The sequence below is a fragment of the Apteryx rowi genome, unplaced genomic scaffold, assembly GCF_003343035.1.
Source record: "Apteryx rowi isolate R43461 unplaced genomic scaffold, aptRow1 scaffold_144, whole genome shotgun sequence".
NCBI classification, from domain to species: Eukaryota; Metazoa; Chordata; class Aves; order Apterygiformes; family Apterygidae; genus Apteryx; species Apteryx rowi.
The window spans coordinates 220,302-243,038 of NW_020447686.1; the positions used below are offsets into that span (position 1 = coordinate 220,302).

Here is a 22,737-nt window from a genome sequence, read left to right on the forward strand (position 1 = left end):
TACATGCTGAATAGAGGACAATGCCTGGTTGTTATGTTTATTTACCCTTACTACAAGCTGGGTTAACCTCTTCAAAACAGCTTTACTAAGCCCGTTAACCACACGGCCCACATGACCTGTAGCTGTATCCCTAATGTGATGTAAATCTGACTCGAGACCATATGCACAAGTTCTGCTGCATTGTGCCTCTGAAAACTACAAGTTTATTGCTGTCCAACCCTTCCCGGGTTCCACGTTTCCAGGAGGAAATGGTCTGAATAGCAACCACTTAAGAAAAAGTCAAGAGTCTTGCATTGTTGGAGCAATATTTTTAATGGTTGTTGCACATTTACAGAAAGGGGGGGGGGAAGAGAAGTCCACACAGGGTAATAATTTTCATCACAGTTATTTAAACTGGTGGATGATTATTCAAGACTTCGCCCTTTCTGGTGGGGCTTCTACGTGAGAGCAGGAAGAAGCATAAATAAAAATAGAAGTGATTTGACCTGATTTTCAGTTGTTATTTTAACAGAGCTCACAGCTTACGGTTTTGCTTTTACCCTTAAGTGAAGTCATAGTCCTGCATTTGTAGTAATTATCGTGATGACACACAGTCAGTGATGTGACTTCATTGCAGGCTATGAGTACATGGGCCATACAGGAGTGAGCAGTGGTTTCAGTCTCGAATAGTTTTAGTAATTAGCAGTTCTGGCAAGTAATTATGACAGATCTGCAAAATGTAAATGAATTTCTGCTTAAGCCTGATATATTTAATTTTTTTCCTGAAGTATAGTCATCTTTTAAAACAGCTACTGTGGCCACATGGTGAGAGCTTCATTTACCAGATCATTTTTTCTTGATGGCTGTGGCAAGCGTAACAATGTTCTGTGCCTGCTTCAGTAATGGCATGTCTATCATACTCCCATGGAAAGTAAAGGCTCCCTGGAAAAGAGAGAATATAAACTTCCTGAAAAGACCTTTGGAAATTGTCATTTGCTTTTTTTCATTTTCCTTTTTTTTTAAAACACATCCGCAAGGCAGGAAATGTTAGATCCCACAGGAATATTGAACAAGTTTTAGAACAGGACAAACTAACCAACATGAGGCAAATACAATAAATTAAAAAAGAAATGTGGTGGGAGCTGAGTGCTTGGGAGTTGAGTGCTTGAAAGAAGAGGCAAAAAGAGAGAGAAAGAGAAAAGCCCTATATGTAGCCTGCCTGCTTTAGCCTCTCTAGCTGACAACCCATCAGGGCACAGAGCGGCCAGGCCGTGGGGGCCAGGCCAGGCAGGCGGCTCACAGGCACGGCTCCTCAGGGTGAGCGTCCAGCTGCGGCTGTGTGTGCGGGTGCCACAGGGGTGGTGCAAAACCGCCTGTCGATGGTTACAGCCAGTTAACGAATAGGACGAATAGTTATCTTCATCAGGAAACAGAAATGAGCTTTTCTGGGCAGGTGGAGGGAAGTTTTCTTTTCCGCATTTGGGTGTGCGTTGCAAGGTTGTGCTGCTGCATCTTTCCTTCAGTCTCCTGTGCTAAAGATAGACTGGGCCTGTGTTTAGAGTAAGGTGGTGGGATGAAAACTGAAAAAGTAAATGGCTGTTGCGCTAATATTTCCCAAATCTACTCTGCTAACAACTCAAAGCCCACCTGAACACTGTACATATAGAGAATTTCCCAGAATTACTCCAGAACTGGCCAACATGTCACAGCAATGATGATCCCAGAGTCAGGGCAGATTTTAGAAGTCACTGTTTCCAAGGATTTTGTGTTGGTACCATAGTGACAGGTGTAAAATAATTAACTGTAGATTGCAGTTAAATCTTAAACAGAAGAAACATTATGTGTTAAGTAGAGCCACACCTGACTTGTTGCTTTGGATGCTTTAATCTACATTTGTGTTGAAGAAATAGAATTTTTAAGATAAAATGCTGTGCAACAAGATATTCCAAAGTTCAGCAATCAAACAAAAAAAAAATCTTATTTGTAATTCTGACTGTACTTTGACACATTCTTGAAAAAACAAAGAAGTATTTTCTTCCCCTGAAGAATTTAGAATTGAAGGCCCAGCTCCAGCATTGTGTGGGGTGTCTCTGTGAAGTACTGCTCCCTTTTCATGTCCTGCTGCAATCAATACAAGATCACAGACTGATTTTAGATTTGACAGTGAGTGAGACTAACCAAGAACAGAGTGAGGAAAGATAGCTGCATGTGTGTACGTGCATGCATGGGAAGAGAAATGCAGAGTAGAGCAAGCAGTTTATTTTTTCTGTTTTTCATGTAAGGATTGATAACAATTAAATAGAGGAATCTGATAAATAAAGTGAAAATATAAGCCATTTGCAAAAATTTTTATGAACGGTGCTGCTCTGGTGGCATATTTAGCTTGACTGAAGCAGCATTAATGAAATACTAAATCACTTTTTATGCCAACTAAGACAAAAATCCACCCTAAACAGTAAATTAATACAACTGAATATTATTGTATATGAGAACATGCTGTATTAAAGCCATTAAAAGCCTAATATTTAAAGCTATTATTCTATTCTAAGAAGTATTTCATACTGCAGCTTGTAATATCTTAGGCGGGCTTGGAAAAAAATGGGACTGACAGATACTCAATGATAAATGCTTCAAATCTAATTTCTCATTTACAGAGCAACCAATCAACCCTACATAAGTAATAATAATAATAATAATATACTTTTTATCTTTGCAGTATCTCAGCCATTTTCACTTGTAAACATTTACAGAAAATGCAACCTCAAACTGTTCCATTTATTAATTGTTGTGAAAATTAATTAGGAGCTAAGTAATCATTTTATGACATAGGACTTCTGTAAATCGTTCTTCAGAAAAATTTGCATCTATGTAGTGGTCTGAAAGTTCTGGTTAGTGCAAGATACGTATTTTCATCATAAGAAAAACATCTTTTAACTGTGGCTATTTCTCTGTAAGTATTCAGTCAAATAATAGCTATTGTTTAAAAGAGAAATTTGCAGACAGGGTAACAGAGGTAAGTAGAGAAATGTTAAGGTCTGGAATCATCCTTCCTAGCTTTGTAAAATGGCTGAATTAGGAGTACCGTTATTCTCAGTACTGGCAATAGTTCACAGCAAGAGAAAGGCAGCAGCAATGGCAATTCTATCCTGGGTAGACTCAATCATGATCTGCAGGGTCCTGTCCTCTCCACTGACTGTATACAGGATGCTCTTAAGTTAGGCACCTTTGTAGGTGCCTAAGTTGAGCGGGATGAATCTGGGCCAAAACGTCTTTTTAGAAAGCAGAAGTTAGTTAAACAGCAGGTCTGTCCTCTGTTCATTAAAATAACATGTTTTAAGTTTAAAAAGGAGAACAGGGTAACAGTAGATATACATGTGAACACTGAACCACTTTAGGTATGCAGTATATTCCCTTGTTAATGTGCATCTGTAATTTTGATTGGTTTTAGTTTGAATTCTTGAAAGAAAAAAAATGTGTTTTTCCAGCAGTCAAGAGTAACATGAAGAAGTTGGCTTCTCTGCCTGTTCACTCAGGCTTAATTTCTCCCTGCTAATTTGCAGTGTTGAGCTAAAGTCCAGAAAAAGAAACCAATTTTGATGCCATTGAATATACTCTATTCATTGCCACACTTTCCACCCACAGGTTTCAACAGATAGGAAATACCAGTAATTATAGCTTTGTCCCCATGCCCTCTTTTCCAATTCTGTTAGATGAAATTTGCCTTTAACATTCTTTTGATTTTCTTTCACGTTAATATAAAGAAAACAAGACTTTCCATAAACACCATTTACTTTGATAGTGTTAACCTGGTGATTAATTTAGTCATAGAGCTAAAGTTTCTTTTTGGCTAATTTTCTTAATAATCTCACATTTCCAGCCTGTGCTTAGACTTCCAATAGTTAAACTGTTGGATCAGAAGTCAGTTCTTAAGGAAACTTGTGGTGTGAATTGAAATGACTTTTAGTGTGCGCAGCTAGGCTGGGGTTTGGATCACTTGTGTTGTGTTGTTTTGGTTCTCACTCTCTACACCGTCGGTATAAATTATTCAGTGGGAGCCTTTTCAGAAAGCCTCCTGCCTTCAGGTGACTCAAACATGTAAAACATGCCCTTGGAAGTAACAGGTCCTCAACGTAAAGACTGACAGAGGAGCTGGGAAAAGGAGCAGCCAGAAGGCAAAGCCTGAGCCGGTGTGGTGGGTGAGCGCAGTCGTAGGGTAATATATCTATATAAAAGTAACCTGGAAGGCATGAGAGGTGAGGGAACTGAGGACAACTGCAGCAGTCGTTGCCCTGCAAGTTGGGACCACAGCCTTTTTGTGTAATGGATGGATTTATGGGCCAAAAACACTACATCCATTTTAGGTAATCCAGCACACATTCTGCTTTCCTTATCCAAGGCTGTTTTTAATGCAACAATACTCTGAACATCCTAAAGGTGTTATGAGAATTACAGTGACTTTTGCACTCACCAGCTTGTAGAGTATGGAAGCTGTAAGAGCTCTTTGGCTCGCCTAAAGTGAACAGCTGTGAAGACAGCACAACACAGGAGAGGAGTTTGTATTTGTACAACCTTTGACTTCGCTCAGCCTGAGAGCTGTGTGCCCCTGTCAGGAAGACTATCAGGGAATACCAGGGAAAAAGCAAGGAAGAAAGGTGAACGGGCAACATTTCCCATTTGGGTAATTATGCAGACTAGCTAGAGGTCTTCCCAGTTGATTGACAAATGAGGAAAAACTCAAAGATATTTCCTTTGTGGATAGCTCTGGGATAGCACTCAGAAATAAAAAGAGGGCAGGCCCATCTAGCTCTTCTTCTCTCTGTGGGTTGTTGGACCTGCCCACAGTGTGCACAAAGCAGTCGTCTCCCCAGCTCCACCTTTTGTATCAGGCCACCCTCTCCAGGCTGAATGATGAACGACCAGTACTGTGCAACTTGCTGCATCCCCCAGGCACCATGCCATATCTGAATGCAATAAATTCGCAATGACATTTAATGTTCTGTTAAAACAGTAGTAACATTAAAAAACGTAACAGCTATTTATGCAAGATGCAGGCCATGGCGAGTCAGGTTTTAACAGCTCTACTTTGAATTTCACAATGTCCTGAAGTGCTTTGAGAAGGGAACGTAGAGGGCTTTTGGCAAACACAGAAAACAGCTGGAAGGGAATTAAAATTATAGAAGGCTGCTGATTTTTCAGAAGGAAACAACAAAAAAATAACAGACTTGGAAAAAAGAGAATCGAGCATGGTCAGCCCCAAACGATACAAAGATCCAGCCCACAGACAAAGGGAGTGATAATGCAGAGGTGACAGAGAAGAGTCATTTTCACAGGTCAGGAGCCAAAACAAATGGGCATATGAAAAAGGGGGCAAGTTAAGCATTATGAATAACTAATGGAATAAGTTTCCAGGTGACTGAGAGATTGAGGACATTCAGAACCAAACTTTGTAACACATGATCTTGACAGGGCTTATGCTTGTACCTTATGAATCTCTTTGTGGAGAAATGTAGCCACTACCAAAACCAACAGATCTAACAAAGTTCAACGTATAATTGGTGGCTGTTCTTTGACAGCTTAGAAGACAATTATGGCCATGTGTTGCTCTGGATCTTGGACACAGTTCTTGAACATGCCATATGTATATGCCATCCTTAAAGATTTCCTTCACCTATAACAAGTGAAATGCATGAAGTCACAGAAAGAGTTTCAGCATTGGTCTGTTACATGCCAAGGCTAAAAGATGAACGTTTTAACACAGTGGTTCTTGGAACACTGAGACCATCTCTGTCTGTGTGTGCATGTGTGTGTGTGTATGAGACAGCATCCAGGAACTTTTACTCCATGAAAACTTCGGGAATAGTTAAGAGCTTCATAAATCTATATTACCATTTCATCAAAAGAGTAGAATTTTCTCTTGGCAAGAAGCATTTTATCTTTTTAGAAAGTAAATAGATGGGATTCAGAGTCAATGATTTCTGTATCTGCTGGGGATCAGTTTTCCTGGGGGAACCAGGAAAGGAGAAGAAACCAAACAGCCAACTTCCTCAACTTTCCTGAAACCTTTTATATAATATGTGATGTTATGTGGGGTTTTACTCCCACAGTCTTTTGGTTCATTATGTATTGCTGAGGAAATTAGAGAAACAGGTTGGATAAAACTATCAGGATGCAGAACACTTAAGGCATCTCATAGTTATGTGACACACTTCTCTCTGAGCTGTGGCTTGGATTAAAGTACAGGAGTTAATTAAAGTAAAATAATAATTGTTCTGGGACATGTGGGACAGTGATCAGACAAGTTAGTCCCCTTTGGCTAACAAAATCGAAGAATTAGAGGTACTCCCTCACCTGGGAGTGCTTGTGGCATTTTCCTCAGCATTTGCGCTTTCTGTATTTATCTATCTGTATGTCTCTATCTATGCCCATCTGGATGACAGTAATGAACTCACTAAGAGTGTTACTGCAGACCCTCAGTTCTTAGACCACTGGAAACCATTTATAATCTGAATCAGTGCTGGATTTGAGGATTGGCTTTCCTAAGGTGTAGCAAGTATATAAATTCCAAAGTACCAGATAAGTCCTATAAGTTACAATTTCCTATTTGATTACAGACACAATTCCAGATGTGAGCACTGATTGTGAGAACTCCCCATTGTGTTTTGGGAATCACCGTTGTTGTTATTGGGTTACCTTGACCACTGATGAGCCTTTGCTAACAAACCTTCGATTTGATGGTCTGTTCTACCAGATCTCATAATACATATAGCCAACAAGTTTAACTCCCATGGTGACAATAGTCAAACCTTTCTTAACGATACATATAAAATCTACACTAAGCTTCTGGTCTATAGCAGAAAAAGAATTCAATTGTCTTGTATCACATGAAAGAATATAGCTGATAGTGCTATATTCATACATGTGCATGTCGACGTATGGGATACTCTGGACCATTATGTAGAGACAGCCAGTATTTCAGGAGGAGTTTACTTTGTGAATGTAGTCAGGAGATTTAGATGGCAGGCTTGGAGGTACTACTGGACCCTGGTGAGTAGGTAAGGCCTTGGCATGGCCAGAAAGGAGTCTGTGTAATGAGCACACTCTGGCCAGTACAGAGTACTTGTGATAAATTTTTTCTAGGATCATCAGTTTTCTTCTGGACCCACTGGTGAGTGAAAGAGAAGGAAAAAAAGCCAAGGTATCATTCTGTGAAACTCCACTACTGACAAGAAAGCACCTGCTGCTGAATTTTGAATTAAAGATAGGTCTAAGATGGGGAGTGTCTAATGCTTGTGGAGTCACTTCTCAAAAAACCTCTGCCACCAGTTAGGTGACCTGGTACCAGTATGGCCATATTAATAGGAAAGAGACTGTTGCTCAGAAGGGGAATGAACTCCAGAGTGATGGGAAGTCCTCTGGTGGCACTCTGCTGACACGGGGTTAGAAATAGTTCCCCGCTGATGAAGATGTATTTTTCTTCAATTAGTCTTCTTACCAGTTTGGCTAGTAATAGTTGCCTTTGCAGACCAAATCTCTGCAACGTGTGTGTGGCAATAGTGTTACCTCCTCGCCCTGCTTGGCTTTTTGCTGAGAGGACGTGCATCTAGGACCTAGGGGAAATGGGAGTAGGGGGACCAGAGAGGCAGCCTCCCTTCTCTCCTCCACCCCCTTCATCATTAGGAGATTTTGTGAATCAAGCAGAGCTCCCATACCACTCTGGTAACCCAGGCCAGAGGCTGTGTGTGAATACAGCCATTGTCTAAATAAGTAATTATGTAAGCCCCCTTGCAAGCCCTATGACCTGTACGAGCAGTCCCAGGCAGATGCCAGGCTAAATGGAAAAGAGCAGAACTGGCAATGCCAGCTGGCCAGTGCAAACCTTGCGTACCTCTAACGAGGGGAAATGGAGAACATGTATAGACAAGCATCCTCAACTCCAGAGGCGCAAGAAACATGAATTAGCTGAGAAACTTTTTTTTTTTCCATTTTAATTAAGTGGATCTCCCACTTCTAAATCCCCAAAGTCTAGTTGTGTCTTTTCTGAGACCACAAAAATACATGGAATAAGCCCACTAAAATCTGCCCAGATTTGAGAACATGATCTCTAATCCTGCATAATGTTAAACTGTTATCAGGAAATAAAAGGCTTGTGTTCTGGAAGAATGGCAGATTTGCTCTTCTGAGGAGAGAAGGAAGCAGGTGGATAGCAAAGGGTCCCCCTAAAAAGCATGGCATTAAGGAAGATAATTTCCCTTAGGATTAAATGAAAACACACATTCTTTAAGCAATCCCCTGTGGAGGAAATGTGGAAATCTTTGCTTTGGGGCTTAAAAAGAATGCTTGGCTTTACATACAGGTATACGAACAAAAGAGACAGGAGTCCTGCTCCCAGCAAATGGAAGTGCGTCTGTGCCTGGGGGAGGAGTGATTAGCCTAACTGCAAAGCAAGGACTTTCCCCTGAAACAGGAGGTTGAAACCATATTTTGGGGAAGTCTAGAGGAAGAAATAAACTAGCAGCTGTGATGGATGGTGCTGAATGCAGGTTTAATTAATATTTTCATCTGCAAGTTGTAGCCAAAAAGCCATCACTTTGTGTCACGTTTCCTACTTTTGCTGAAGAACTTCTGAAGTTTAGTGAGCTGCTAGGAGATGTTCAAGGATCTCTGGGATGACCAAACATATTTTTTCAGGATATAACAAGATAATGCCTCCCACTTCTCTCTGCTCAGAAAATATTTTAAAATAGCCTCTCCTGCCTCCAAACCAGACTGACAAACAACTCTCAGCCTTTTTTTCACATCATTGCAGTATGTAGGAAAGGAAAGATGCCAAATAACTAGACTAGTCACATATAACAAACTGAAGACACCACAAATAGCAAGATATACAAACAGAACTTTTCTGGTTACATATTTCCATTTCCAAACCCAGGAATCCTTTTACATTCATTGCTTTTTTGTAGTAAGATATGCGAAGGAAATTCACACTCAGTGAATACACAAAAAATCTCCGGGGAAAATAAATGGTCCCTGAATAGATCTGTCTAAAATTTCTCGTTGGCAAGAGGAGATGCACAGTGGGTCTCTGTGATCTATTGAACTAAGGGATGGAAGGGAGGGAATTCTGGAAAAAAGGCACATCAGCAAGTCTCTCTAGCCATCTTGTCTACATGAAGGAAACTTTAATTATTGCTACTTTTTGTTTCTTTTTACCAGTGTTATACTAGAATTAGTGTTAGGTTAGAGGATATATCAGTTCATATTGCCAGACGTAGGCAGCAGCCTGTCTTTATGAGATAGGATTCTCCCTCTTGGAGCAGATGGGATGAGGCAAAAGGTTGAGAAAGAGCAACAACAGGAAATACAGATTAATTTTTACCTCAAATAAATCCCTAGCAGCAGTGTAAGAACTCTGACAGAAAGTGTTCAGGAAGGACTTCCTGATCCCGCAAGTCCATAATGAGGCAGGGAAAGATGAAGAAGAAGAGGGACCTACGAGGTCCTTTACATCAGTCTTGAAGTGTGTCATCTCTTCCACTTGACACTATCTTTCCCAGCCCATTGGATGTGGGGCTTGCCCGGCTTTGTGAGCCGGACAGGCTGTTTTTCCATTTCACAGCCCGGCAAACTGCCTGAACCACTGAGGACAGCCATTTAGGCTGGGATGGGCCAGTGGATCCTCTTTGGTTCAACCCCAGAAACTGCTTCAAACCACCAGGGTTTCTCATTGAGAGGAGAACAACCTGTTTAAGACTCCGGAATGAAAGGCAGACATGAGKTTTTTTTATTGGTGTCCTCATGTTTTCTTTAGTTTCCTTTTGATTGTGGTTGTTGCCTTCCTGTGTGCTCCTCTAGAGTAGGAAAAAATGAAATTAAAGAATCAGAAAAAAGAGCCCTAGAAATCAGGAATATGCCAAACTAGTTTCCATCCTGCTTTTCATAACATATCGGGGAGAATCCTAGAGAGCACACTGGTGGAGGTGCTGCTGCCAAGCAAATATTTATTTTACAGCACAAAAGCAGCTTCCTGGACAAACATCACATCCAACCATTCCTTTTTCCCCCCATGAGCATCACTATTATTATATGGAAAAATGAAAAGTAACTAATATTAAGACTTTAGTATCCTCAGTTGCCCTTAATTAAGTCACTTAAAACTAACTTGAGGTTTACAGTCATGGGAGCAGTTTGTTAAATATAGCCTAGAAAATTTCAACTGGAAGTAAATGCCTACAGAACACACAAAGGCATTCGATACTGAAGGGGAAGGTAGCCATAAAATACAACGCAGGAGAGAAAAGTAATAACAGTGAAGCTCTTTCTGTCAACAACAATGGAATCACCATTATTTTTGTATTCTATATTTTTCTACTTTCAGATTCATTTTCTGAGTAGGATTAAACAGTCATTTTTTACTGAGATTCTCCATTTCAGCTGACAGAGCTTTTGCAGAAAAGCTTTCTCCTATTCTGTGAAAACACCAGCTAACAGAGAAGTGAAGAAGCAGTAAGACTGCTGCTACTTAAATTAGCTGAAACAATATTTTGGCTATACAGACTTTTGAATTCCCCCAGTAAGCCCTAGAAAGGGCCATCTGGTTTGAGCATTATATCTTTTGTAAGACCCGGCTTTGGAAATTGTAACAAGGCTCATGAGCACCATTGGACTCATTAATACTTTTTAAACACAGATTTGAAATGTGGGTAGCTGCCTCTGTGGTTCGCGTAGCGCTGAGCAGGTTTTTCGCACTGCAGTGGATAGGTGTCCACACTAAGCCCCACACCACAGCCATGAAAAGGAACGCGAAGTTTTGCTGGGCAGTGAGAGCGTGTCTGCCCAGTGCGGCTGCCCAAAAGCAAGCGGTACAACCGTACCCATGCTCGCACCAAGACGCTGCATACCTTGGGTTGATGAAGACTGGCAGGTTATGCCTGTGCTAAGGAGTACCCCAAAGGGGCTGCATCCTGCACCCTTTGCGGGGTTCATGTCTTGGAGGACAGCAGTGGCCTCCTCCAGGAGCTACCTCTGGGTGGAAAGGTTATTGCAGCACAGCCATAGTCCGCCTGCTCCCAGCTCACAGAGAAACTTCTCGTGGTGGAAATGTCAAAGCGCCATCCTAGTCCACCTACCCCCAAGTATCGGACACAGGTCTTTAATGACTGGAGGAAAAGAGATTATGATCCACTGAATGCCTGCTGGAGGGAGGTTGGCAAGCAAATATTTTTTATGAGTTTCTGCCCTGCTTAGGAGCTTTTGCAGCCCCACATAGGAAAATCTGTCTCATGCTCTCCCCACCTGGCATAACTCCCTCAAGACTGATTGTGCCAGTGTAGGAACCAGTATATGCACAAGCAATTAGCTAATACATTCCCTTCTGCTCCACTATAAAGGTTCAAAATTTGCCCCCAGATGGGTCTTTTGAAGAGAAAAGCCTTCAACTGTGACGCCAACCACATTTTTAAACCTTTTTCAGATAATAAATTATACAGTCTTTGATTACTAATATGGGCTTTCTCTATCTCTATTTATTTGCCAGTTTTCACAATAAAATTTTACATGGCCACTTAAAAAATAAATAATAAACATAAATAGGTTATTATTTAAATAAGTTATTATTAAGTTCTAAGTAATTATTTTAAAATAACAGTGGCCTGCACTAAATCCCCACAGCACTCTCCATTTATGTTGAGAGACACACCTGAGCCTGTACTTGTTATGGCTGAAGATTGCAAAATGTGGCAATTTAACACAAATCCCGGAATTTGCCATTTTGCATGTGCGAGGAATATACATCACTTATTTCCATAAATGACAGCCAATGCCCTGCTTACCAGGACCGAAGCCTGGCAACGCTGCAGCCCAGTGGGAGCTTTCCCAGTGCAGGTATCCCTGTGCTGCTGGCATCTCCTGGGCTGGTGTCCAGCGCGACTGGCAGCTCCTCCAGCGCTGCCTGCGATTTGTCCTGCACCAGGGGATGGGGAATCTGGCACATCCCTGCCGTCGGCTGGGCTGCAGCTGGGCTGCTCCCGTAGCCTTCGCCCCGTTATAACACTCGACATGAGGGGACGCGGCATCCCCAGGGTCGGGAATGGGTGGCCTCACCCAGATGCTCTTGGATAGCCGGGGCAGCCTGGCTTTAGTGCAGTGCTGAGATTTCGGTGGGAGCTGTTTGGGGCGCGGTGGCATCCCAGCCAGGGGCAGCACCACGGCCGGCACTTGCATCCCTGGGACGCGCGCGAGCCTGGCTAGCGAGCAGGAAGCCCTGCTCGGGGCTTCCTGCAGTGGGACTGGCACGCAGAGGGCCAGAGCCCCTTCCCAGGCAGTCGCGGATGTCTTCCGTTGGCCTCGGTGGGAGCTGGAGCAGGCCCAAGCACAAGTCGCCATCGTTTCCAAGATACAGTAGCTTGGGTTCGCTTTTTCTAAACAAAGACTATTATAACAGAGCCGCTGCTGGAAATTTCCATTCCTTTGTTGGGTAGATGCTGTATAAATAAATGCATTCCTAAGATTTTTATAGCCCTAGAAAGGTCCATGAAAGAAACTGTATAGTTTGGCAAATCACTTGACTTCATGTATATTATTCCTAGGCTTCTGAGAACATGATACCTGATGCACAGAATATAATACAAGAAACATATGCCAGAGGCCTGCCAAGAACTCCTCACAGTCATATATGGCATGTACAGATATTTCTTCTATTTTGCCCCTTGGAATCTAAAATATTCAACTGCTATGAGAGCTGGGGTTTGTGAATGAATTACCTTAACTCTAAATAATCCTTACCTGACAGGTGACTTTTGAGGCAGTATTTAGTCCCCTATTCCCTGATTTAATGTACAGGTTCTCGTAAAGCATTTATAAGTTAGTACATGATATAAATGTGGAATTAGCTTTTTACTTTACCCTTCAGCTTTTCCTTCTCCCCAGATATTATTTTAAAAACAGACAATTCCTGAAGATCCCGTTACAATAATGATATTGTACGTGATGTATTTATAAGTCAGATGGCTCAATATTGTTTCCTGTCATATAGAGACACTAACACCATATATAAGGTATTATAGTTATGTATCCAATGTACTGATAATGGAAACAGAGCAGTAAGTTTCATACAACATTAACTTACATAGTAAAGAGTATTGTGCTTTTATTAATAGAAGTGTGATTTTTTTCTTGCAACAAGCTAGTAGCTTCTCCCACTGACTCTACCCCTTTAACTCTGCCCCTGGACTCAGATCATCTGGATTTATAAGATCACTTCTCTATTCAATACAGTACAAATACTTCAGATATTTAGAGCAGAATCTGGTTTAGACTACCAAAATAATGTTTATTACCCTTCTTTTTCATTTTTGAACACACTATGACATTTATTTTATGTTTAGATCTTCCCAACAGCTACCCTTGCTTTCTTTAGGCTGAATTTAATTTTGAGAATCACATCATGTAGTAATGCAGTTCTACTGGAAAAATACTGAAACTATACAACGCCAATACTTTTTAACACTTTTCATTTTTGGATCTCAAAGTTTTAGGCAGAAGACAGCATTTAGCTTTCATAAGTAATTGTATAAAATATATAATTTAATGTTTATTTTTTAACATTTGTTTATTAATTGTCCCAAATGCAGTGGTACCATTCATTTTCTAGATATGCTATTTTTCAGTTAGGTTTCAAATATAAAACAAAACAACCTACAATCCAAACCAAAACATACCCCAAACAGTACTATCTCCATAATGTAAGTGCAAATAACTTAGGCTAGAAAAATCTCAGATTTTCTTTTGTGTGGACACTGTCACAGGATCTAAAATCCCATGCAGATTCTAATATTTAGTAATCTCACTACTCAGATTCGGGGACTACTATGTCAAAGCATTTTAGTTTCCGAGATGAAGTAGCCAGGTTCAGCCTTCTCTCAAAGAAAGATTATTGTGATAAATGTATCTCTCAAACTGTAATCAATTATAAAAGCTTAATTATTGTATTTTAATATAAAATATTGTTGAGTAAGGGCATCAAACTTTGAAGCCAATTACCAACAATCTATGATCCCAAAGACATAAGACCAGTAATTTATCTACCACACAAACAGCTGCACAAATCCCTCAAATTTATTTTTCCAGGCTTTCAACTTTGATTAATAACTTAGCAAAACCATGCAAGTCTCAACCATATTAACCACAGCTGTATTTTTAGTCTTACAGACATGAACATTTTAATATAATAAAAGGAAAAGGAAGGCAGAAGAGATGTTTCACTGGGACATGAGGATTTCTAAAACCAGTGTGTGCAGTATTTGTCAAGAGGTGGTATGGGAAGAGTTACTACTTACATTTTAGCATGTCTCTAGGACACAGAGCAAGAGGCTCCCTCAGTGAGATATGTTTGCTTTGGAAAAAGTTAAGTAATCAGACTGCCCAAGCTCTGCTTACTGACATATTTATAATACCAAAATGCAAACTCAGTTAAGAAGTTTGCAGGAAACACAACACAGAAAACTGCTTTTCTGATTTTGTTATGAAGCCCAGCAATACTGAAATAACACAAGATCCAGAAGTTCACAGATTAACCTGACAATCCTTGTTCTTTCTGATAGACCACTATATGCAAAAATATATGAAGCATGCAACCTGGTGGGTTAAAGAAAATATCCCAAGCCACAAACCCAGCAAATCTGTATTTGTGAATAATTATAGAAGCTTAGAACCTAATTAAAAAGCACTTATTACAAGAAAAAAAAATCATAAAGGGCTGATACCATAAAGAATCCAGCACTATGTCAATAAAATAAGAGCTTCAAAACAAATCCAAAGAATAATGCCTGCCTAAGACAGAATCCTTAAATATTAAACTTGTGTGCCTTCAGTATTGTGTGATACTAGTACCATAGTTAAATTTAACCCCTTCTCCTCATCAGTAGTTCAAACAATAGGAGTATTTCTTAAATGAGTTTCTGACATTAAATTCAGATGAACTGATATTAAGCAAGTCATAAACACAAACCATATTTGGCAGAGTCTGTCATTTGACTTTTTCATTCTGCATCTACCTACATACACATTTGCACTAGCATCATGTTCATAATGATGCCTTTTGTAAGAGATCCAAGTTTTGTAAATCAGAATAATGTACAAAAGCAGTCATACATTTTCTATTTCTAAATCACTTTCATGAAGACAACTACCCTTAAAAATCAAGGGAAAACAGAACAAAGACATGCAGAAATATAACATAATACTAGTGACTTGAAATAACTGCTCAGGATGGCACCCAAATATCATCGTAATGGACATATTAGAAACACCTAAATACCATAGACAGGATATGATCGCCTAGTATAGAGAAGGGCAGACCAAATACTTTGTAACACTTTTATCCCGAGATGAAAGCATAATTTCTGCTTTGACCTTTTTTAGAATTTCTAATATACAACATCTGTGGTATTAGAAATGTAGGAAAACTGGGAAGGCACAAATTCTAGTGTATTACTACCTGTCAGAAAGCAAAGAAATGTACAGAAGACCTTTATATAGTACTGGAGAAAGTGAAAATCTATGCACAGGCTTATATACTGAACTTCATTACCGAAGATGCTTTTTTTTCCCACTTGAATTCTTCACAAACACATGTAAACCGTTTCTGCTTATCTGCACTAGCCATTCTGACATCGGGACTTTGCTTTTTAACTATCCTGGTTTTGGCTGTAACTAAGATAAACATATTTAGCTGCAACTTTTTTTCTTTCAAAAAGAGGCAAACTGGATTATAGCAAATAACCTTTAAGATAATTAACTGACAATGCCGCAACTAGCATAAAATCTTCCTTCAGGCGACCCCTAATTTAAGTATTACTGGCACAAAGTAGAGACAGATTGTGCATCACCACCGCAATATTTACATAGCAGAAACCCACAGAGCAGGAAACGTGAGACTCAATGATGCACTAAATTAGGAACAATCATATTCTAGTGTTAATTTGCTTTCTACTCTATCCAAATTTCAGGTCCAGCAATTGATACAAATGCACATAAAACATTCCCATTTTTAATGATTAAGAGCCTGCAAACAGTTTTGCTCAAAAGTCAATTTACTCACTAGTAGGGATACTTCCAGGATCAAACCCTAAAAGTGAAATAATTTTACCAATATAGAGATTTTCAGAAAACCAAGGATTTCTAATCATCTGTTTTTCTCTTTCCATAAATGATGCCTGCACAAGCAGTTTGAGTCTTCTCCCAGGATACCTGCCTTTTGATTGCAAATATTTTCATATAACAGCATCACCCTGATTCTACAACATAATTGAGAAGTAGTTTTAATTCACTGATGCTGCAGAGATACGCGTGTAGACATATGTACTCAAAGATTTCAAGTTAAAATAGGGGGAGGAAAAGGTAGCCAGTCTATTTGAAAACATACTGGGACGTGCCATATTTCTAACAAATACACAGTCTATATTCTAGCCAGCTACAGATTTCACGAGCACTACTCTCAGTTACAGCACACTTTAACATAAACACAAGCAGCCATCATCACTCTTTCTAAATTTTAAATATTATTCAAAGTTGATTTCCACTATGTGGTATTAACAAAATATTTACCTTTCCTAATCGCTGATGTTCTTCAAAAGCAGAAATCAGTTCTTGTGCCCACTTTATTTTTTCAGGGCTTGGAGAGAACTGTTCCTGGACAACAGCAATTTGGTTAGGGTGAATCACCTGCTTACCTACAAAGAAGATTAATAACACCAGAATCATGCATCGACAAACAGATGTTCAAACAAAATGTTCCAACCACTTGAGGCTCTCATATGCCTCATAGACTTTCTGCTATTTAACTGATTATTTTACTTGGTTTCTTTTCTTTTTTTTTAAACTGGACAACGTGCAGGTAGTCTTTTGCCAGATTTTTTAAAGAACAAAAATATCTCGAGCAGTTGTTGCATTCAATATCATTTGAAAGAACCCACAATTCTTCCCCCTCCCTTCCCATTTCAATCCATACATCATCTTTTTGTCGTTTCAGGTGTAATTGTTTGACCAGTGCAGTCAATAACAATTAAGTAGAAAGCATCTCTCAATTTTAGCTATATAAATAGCGGCTCCAGCCACACATACATAAGCTGTAATAAAGTATGTTCAGAAAATGAGATCTGAAGAACATCACGAGAGATTTGCAGAACTGAAAAGTTAACAGTAACATAAGGATCATTCCCTAAATTCTCAGTATTAGCTTAGCATCATCAAATACTCGTTGTTCTTTAAATTCTTGTTATTGTAATAGTTAGCTGTTGCAGGTACGTTGCCATATATATTTAGTTACAGGTATATTAAACAGTTATCAGAGGTATCTTGAAGTTTTATTAAGCACTTCTGAATGCTTTCTTGTAAAAGTATGCATTAAGAAAATAAAAATATATGTTGCCTTTTTTTACTAGAGATTTTCACATGTGAATAAACAGCCACATAATACATGTTCATCTGTTATTGTACTTAGCTACATGAAAAGGAATACATATCTAATTTGTTTGACAGTGTAGCATTTGCCATGATTAGTTCATTTTTAAGGGAATTGAAGAGACTGGTGTGTTTTCTGCACGATTATCTGTACGTTGCTTTAGAAGTGTCTGAATACAGAGAGGATGCCCTAATTCCCCGCTTTCCAGAACGTTGACACAAAATAAATGCATTTTCTTGCCACCACGCAGCAAAGCCAGTTACAACAACGAGCTCGATCCTGCAAGCAGCCTTGTGTGCGCAGGCGGCCCCATTTTCCTCCCTTGCGCAGTCCCATTGACCAGTGCACCCTCTCACACGAGCAAGGGCGGTTCGGGCAGCCTGCCGGGGGCACCGAGGGCCTCCGACGGCCCCAATGCAGTGGCAGGATCCGCCAGGAACAGCCGGTGCGCCCCCCTCTTCTGCCCTCCTACCCTCACGCGGCATCCCGGTGCCCCAACGGGACTCCGCAAGCACATGCCGAGCCACCACAGAGGATTTTTCACGTTCTCGCTGTTTTTTTAAAGAGGCAAACTTCATCGAGCGGCGCAAGTTTTGCACATAAAGAATTGGCAAGCAAAAGTTTGGGGCGTCAGAAGCCGTTGGGTTCTGATGGAGGGCTGTGGCGCAGGAGAGGAGCTTCTCAGGCGTTCGCGTCGGACTTAAGCGAATGACGTGTTAGAAGGGAGCACATCACTTCATATGACAGGGCTCATGCATTAGCACAAAGATACGTCTATTTTAAAGAAAACAATGACTGCAAAACGCATTTCCAGTCACTGGGATAATGTCTATCAAACTGAACTGGGTTGCAGGGATAGTGTGGAGTACAAACAACATTTGTGACTGCATTAGCACAATCTACTAATTTTTAGTACTCAGAGAAATAGCTACTGCCAAGTGTTACTACATTTCTTCAATAAAAAGCCATAAACAGTTCAAATTTATTTTATTCCCCATTAACCTATCTTTTGTTTATGATCTTCAGGCCATCCAAATTTTCAGTTTCACATTTCATTAAGGTAAATATTAAAAAAATCATTAAAAAGATGGTGAAAGGTTTTAAACTCATTAAGAACTATATTTTTTGAAAGAAATTATATGGAGACAAATTTCTTTAAAATAGGGTTTGCATTAGTTCCAGTCAAAAGTGTTTTAGACAATTGAATCGAATGCTACCATTAATAAGACTGACATTCCTTATTCTTAATATGACATGCTCTTCCTAGTTAAACTACTAATTCTAAAATTGAAGAGTGTAGAACTAACTCCTGCAAAATCCTACAAAGTTTAATTTTCTGGGAAAAATGTAGAGTATATTTGAAATTATACTGAAAATCACTCTATAACAAAAATGAAAATAATTATTTTATTATGATTTTATTTTTTATAATATTTATTTTATTATGATTTTCTTAAGTGTAAAACATTTCTGTAATAAGGTTTTCTTTTAATAAAGATATCTGTAGTAATAAACTACACTTTGTATCGTTAAAACATTAGTGAACAGCTTACAGAAAGCAATCCAACTTTGGATTTATAGCACTCAGTTGATTTTTGTCACAGATTATGTATCCAAATAACTGTATAATAGATGTAATGCCATGCAGGAATGAAGCAAATATTTTAAATGGAATTGTTGTTATTGACAAGTTACTGAGAGAGTGCAAAATTGGAAGACATTAAAATTTATGACCATGAAATCCTTTTTACAGTATCACTTGATATATCGTGCTTTAAATCAATACCTGTCAAGTCTTTTAGGTAACTGTATGATGGTGTCATTTTAGTCTTCTACAAAAGACTGCAAAAAGAGAGGAAACCTATAGCGTTTCATATTTATATCTGGCTTCTCAGCATGTAGCTCAGGACGTTCTATAATGACTACGTCAGCTGTTAAAGCTTATTCCAAGGTTTACTTAATTTTTATACAAACAGTCCTAAAACTGATGACCATTTATACAGACAACACACTGCCTTTAAGTCCGCAGGTTATGGTATTGTAAAACATCTTGCTGTATGTGTGTGTGTGTGTGTGTGTGTGTTTGTGTGTATGTGTGTATATGCATTTGTATATTTATATTAATTTATACACCAAAAAGGTATATTGCCTTGGCTAAATTACATTTGAAAACATTCTGTTATATGAAAACACACTCACTGAAGAAACAGTAGGCTGTTTATAAGATAGCTGGAAGGAAAAAATTGGCTACAATAAGCAGTGAGGGGCACAACAGTAACTAAATAGATGGCAAACTCTTCGTTATATTATTTAACTTGTTTGATCTTCAGGAAACATTTGATTACGTTAAGTCCAATTCCAGCGGTCTAAATCTAAATACAGGAAAATTCTAAGGACATATAACTTTGCTGAGTACTATGAATTTGCATCAGTTTTCAGGGTGGTAAATTTGGCCCTATACAGGCAAATAAGTGTGCAGTTTGCCAGTTAACAGACCAATTTGAAAGCCTTAACTCATTTTTGTCCTGTTGATTTCAATGATTCCGATTATATGTGAAAAAATAGCAGGATGTGATCTTAAATATTTAAAACTAACAAGAATCATATGTTTGGAAGTTCTTGTTAAGGCAACATTTCAGTATTTTATTATCACATTATCAGACAGTTGTCAGTGGCAAATATGATCTGCAGACTTCTGCTTTATAGAAGGTCATCGTTTAAGCTAAAACCCATTTGTAATTTTCCGTGATGAATATTAAATTGGAAACGCTGAAATGTTTCATTTATATAGTTTTGGAACTAAATTTTTAGTTTTGAAATATTTTATTTTAAACAAAACAAGGAAGGAAGATTATAAAAATATTAAATAAACTGAAAGCAAAAGAAACGAACAAATGAAACATTTTGGATCGACCTCAAATATTTTTTTCTTTTTACCAAAAGTATGAAAAAATCTGTTTTGTTTTGACTTGAACAGATTTTTTTAATGACTTTTTTTTTCTTTTGGCCACCAAATCAGAAAACTCAATATTGACCCATCTCTAATTACGATTGGACTGGCTGTCAGGCTGTTTGCTGTATTTTTGAAATGTGTTGATTATAGTTGTGGAAAGGCAGAAGGCAAAGAGCAGGAGCTGTGAGTTCATGTTAATGAAGTCTGCACCTTCTACAGATCCTTACTCCTCATACAGAAAGGCTGGACACCTTTATGCCTGAGTTAGAAATTACCTTTATGCCCTAAACTGCCAGACAGGACCATTTTATTTCTCACCTATCTGGGTCCTATCCTGGTGTCAGATAGCTTCCTATATATACTCTGTGGAATCCAAAACACCATCAGTGTTGTTTATGCTTAGCATTTTCTAAATTTTCTAAATTGGCAGCCTGAATGCAGTATTTAAACACACATTAAGCATTCAAAAGGAGTGCTCTCAAAGGTGCTTAGCATCAGCAACTCCATCTTCTGTCAACAGGAGGTTCAGATGCTTAAGTTTTTCAAAAATCAAGCCTTTCCTTAAGCTAGAAAATATTGGTCTAGATTACGTAGCCATCAGCAGGTGCTACCATTCAGGAGCTCTATTATTTTCCCGACTTCAATAGCAGGAGAATCAAGGGTGGAAATCCTCGTGGACATAGATAATGTTCAATAGCTGTGAGAAGCTAACATTCTTGCCTCCAAAACAAGGTTCGGTTTTGCAAACACTGAAGTTCAACAGACAATAAGGCAGAGTTTGTGCCGGAGAGAATCCATTGCTAATCTTACACTGTAATGCCTAGAACACTTAAATGAATGATTATTTTGTTGGATTACGCTGCTTACTGCTTTCAGATATTACATGCCATTAACTGTAAGAATACATTTTGCTAGATCACATCATTGGGACATACTCCTTGGATAATAAAATCCTAAGAATTATCCTATTGCCTTAAATATACCTTGAATGATGGTCAGAGACAAATAATTTAAAATGTTAGTGCTATATCCTAGTATTCTATAATGCATGTGTCAAATGGCTGATTTCTATTGCAAAAACACAATCTTTGGTGGCTGCACTATCTCATCAGGGTGTCTGAGTGATCTGGTACACCAATCACAGGGTAACAGTCTGCATTACAGGACTCTGTTGCAAGGAGCCTGCTGGTCTTGCTGTCTGCCAATACCCGTAGGTGTCACCAGCACTTACTGGGAGGGGAGCCAGGAGATGAAAAACAAATCAAAGAAAATAATAAGAAAATAACTTTCCCATAGCAATTAGCACACAAGATTTGTTTATCAGCTCCTTCACCTAAAAAGTATTTTTTAACAGCTGCTGTTTAAAAATATGAAACAGGAATCAAAATGTTTTAAAAAGCAACTGTGGACTGATCATTGCAAAGTACAGTATCACATTTCCCATGCTCTGTGATGGGAGGAAGCACATACTGCCCATCCTCTACCCAAACTTCTCTTTGAAAAACAGTCATACGCTTGATGGGGTGTGATTTTAAAAAGCAGCCTGTGATTTTGCAGGCAAAATTTCCAGCCTCAGTTTTAAAGGTGCTAATAAATGTAGATGTGATTGGCACTACTTAGCTTTTCAGTAAATGACCTGAAATAAAATAATCAAGTTATTTGTCTAAGTAACAGTAAATGCAGCAACATATTTAAATAGAAGAAGATGTGCAGTGTTTTGAGACATTGGTAGAAACCCATACCAGTGAATCCCATTGCGGCACCTTCTCTTGATTGCTTGCGGAGCCCATCTTCATCCCGGAAATCGATGTAAACAAGGTCTATAGCTTGTAGGCCAAAAGCCTTGGCTGTTACTATAATTTTTTGCCTGGCATACAGAATATCATGAGTTTCCTTACTGCTTGTTGCGCCTACGAAAACAAAACAAAGAAAAGATGACAACACTGTTTTAAACCTTTTTATTTTAAACATTAAAAAGACGTTTTAGATTTCATTTAACCAATTTAGAAAATAAAAGAGGGATGCAAGGCTATGTTGTTGAAATAATGGCCTTTTGAGCAAAGAATAAGCTTCTTTAGCAATAAACCCCTCTCTTTACACATTAGCTTATAAAATTCAGGTTTTGATTCGGTTTAAATCAAAATGAAGTCAGTGGAAGTTTTGCCTGGCAAGGAGGGTCGAGTTGGGACTAACAAGAAGTAATTATTCAGTTGTATTATTTACTGTATGTGCACTGAAAAGCATAACTGCAAGAGAAGCTTTATACAAATTGGCATACTGGGTACACATAAATGGTTAAAAAATTCACACTGAGAATAGAATTGCACTTTCCTTGGTTGTGATTCTT

The 22,737-nt window shown here is 38.9% G+C and overlaps 1 protein-coding gene across 1 annotated transcript in view; it reads right to left on the minus strand.

Annotated features, from left to right (window-relative positions):
- Nucleotides 1-325: 325 nt before the first annotated feature.
- Nucleotides 326-22,737, minus strand: part of CLYBL (citrate lyase beta like) — a 179,604-nt gene continuing 157,192 nt past the window's right edge. The window contains 4 exon segments of the mRNA XM_026058183.1: nt 326-836; nt 838-921; nt 16,582-16,706; nt 22,133-22,300. Coding sequence (XP_025913968.1) covers nt 789-836; nt 838-921; nt 16,582-16,706; nt 22,133-22,300 — 425 coding nt within the window. The 3' untranslated portion in view covers nt 326-788.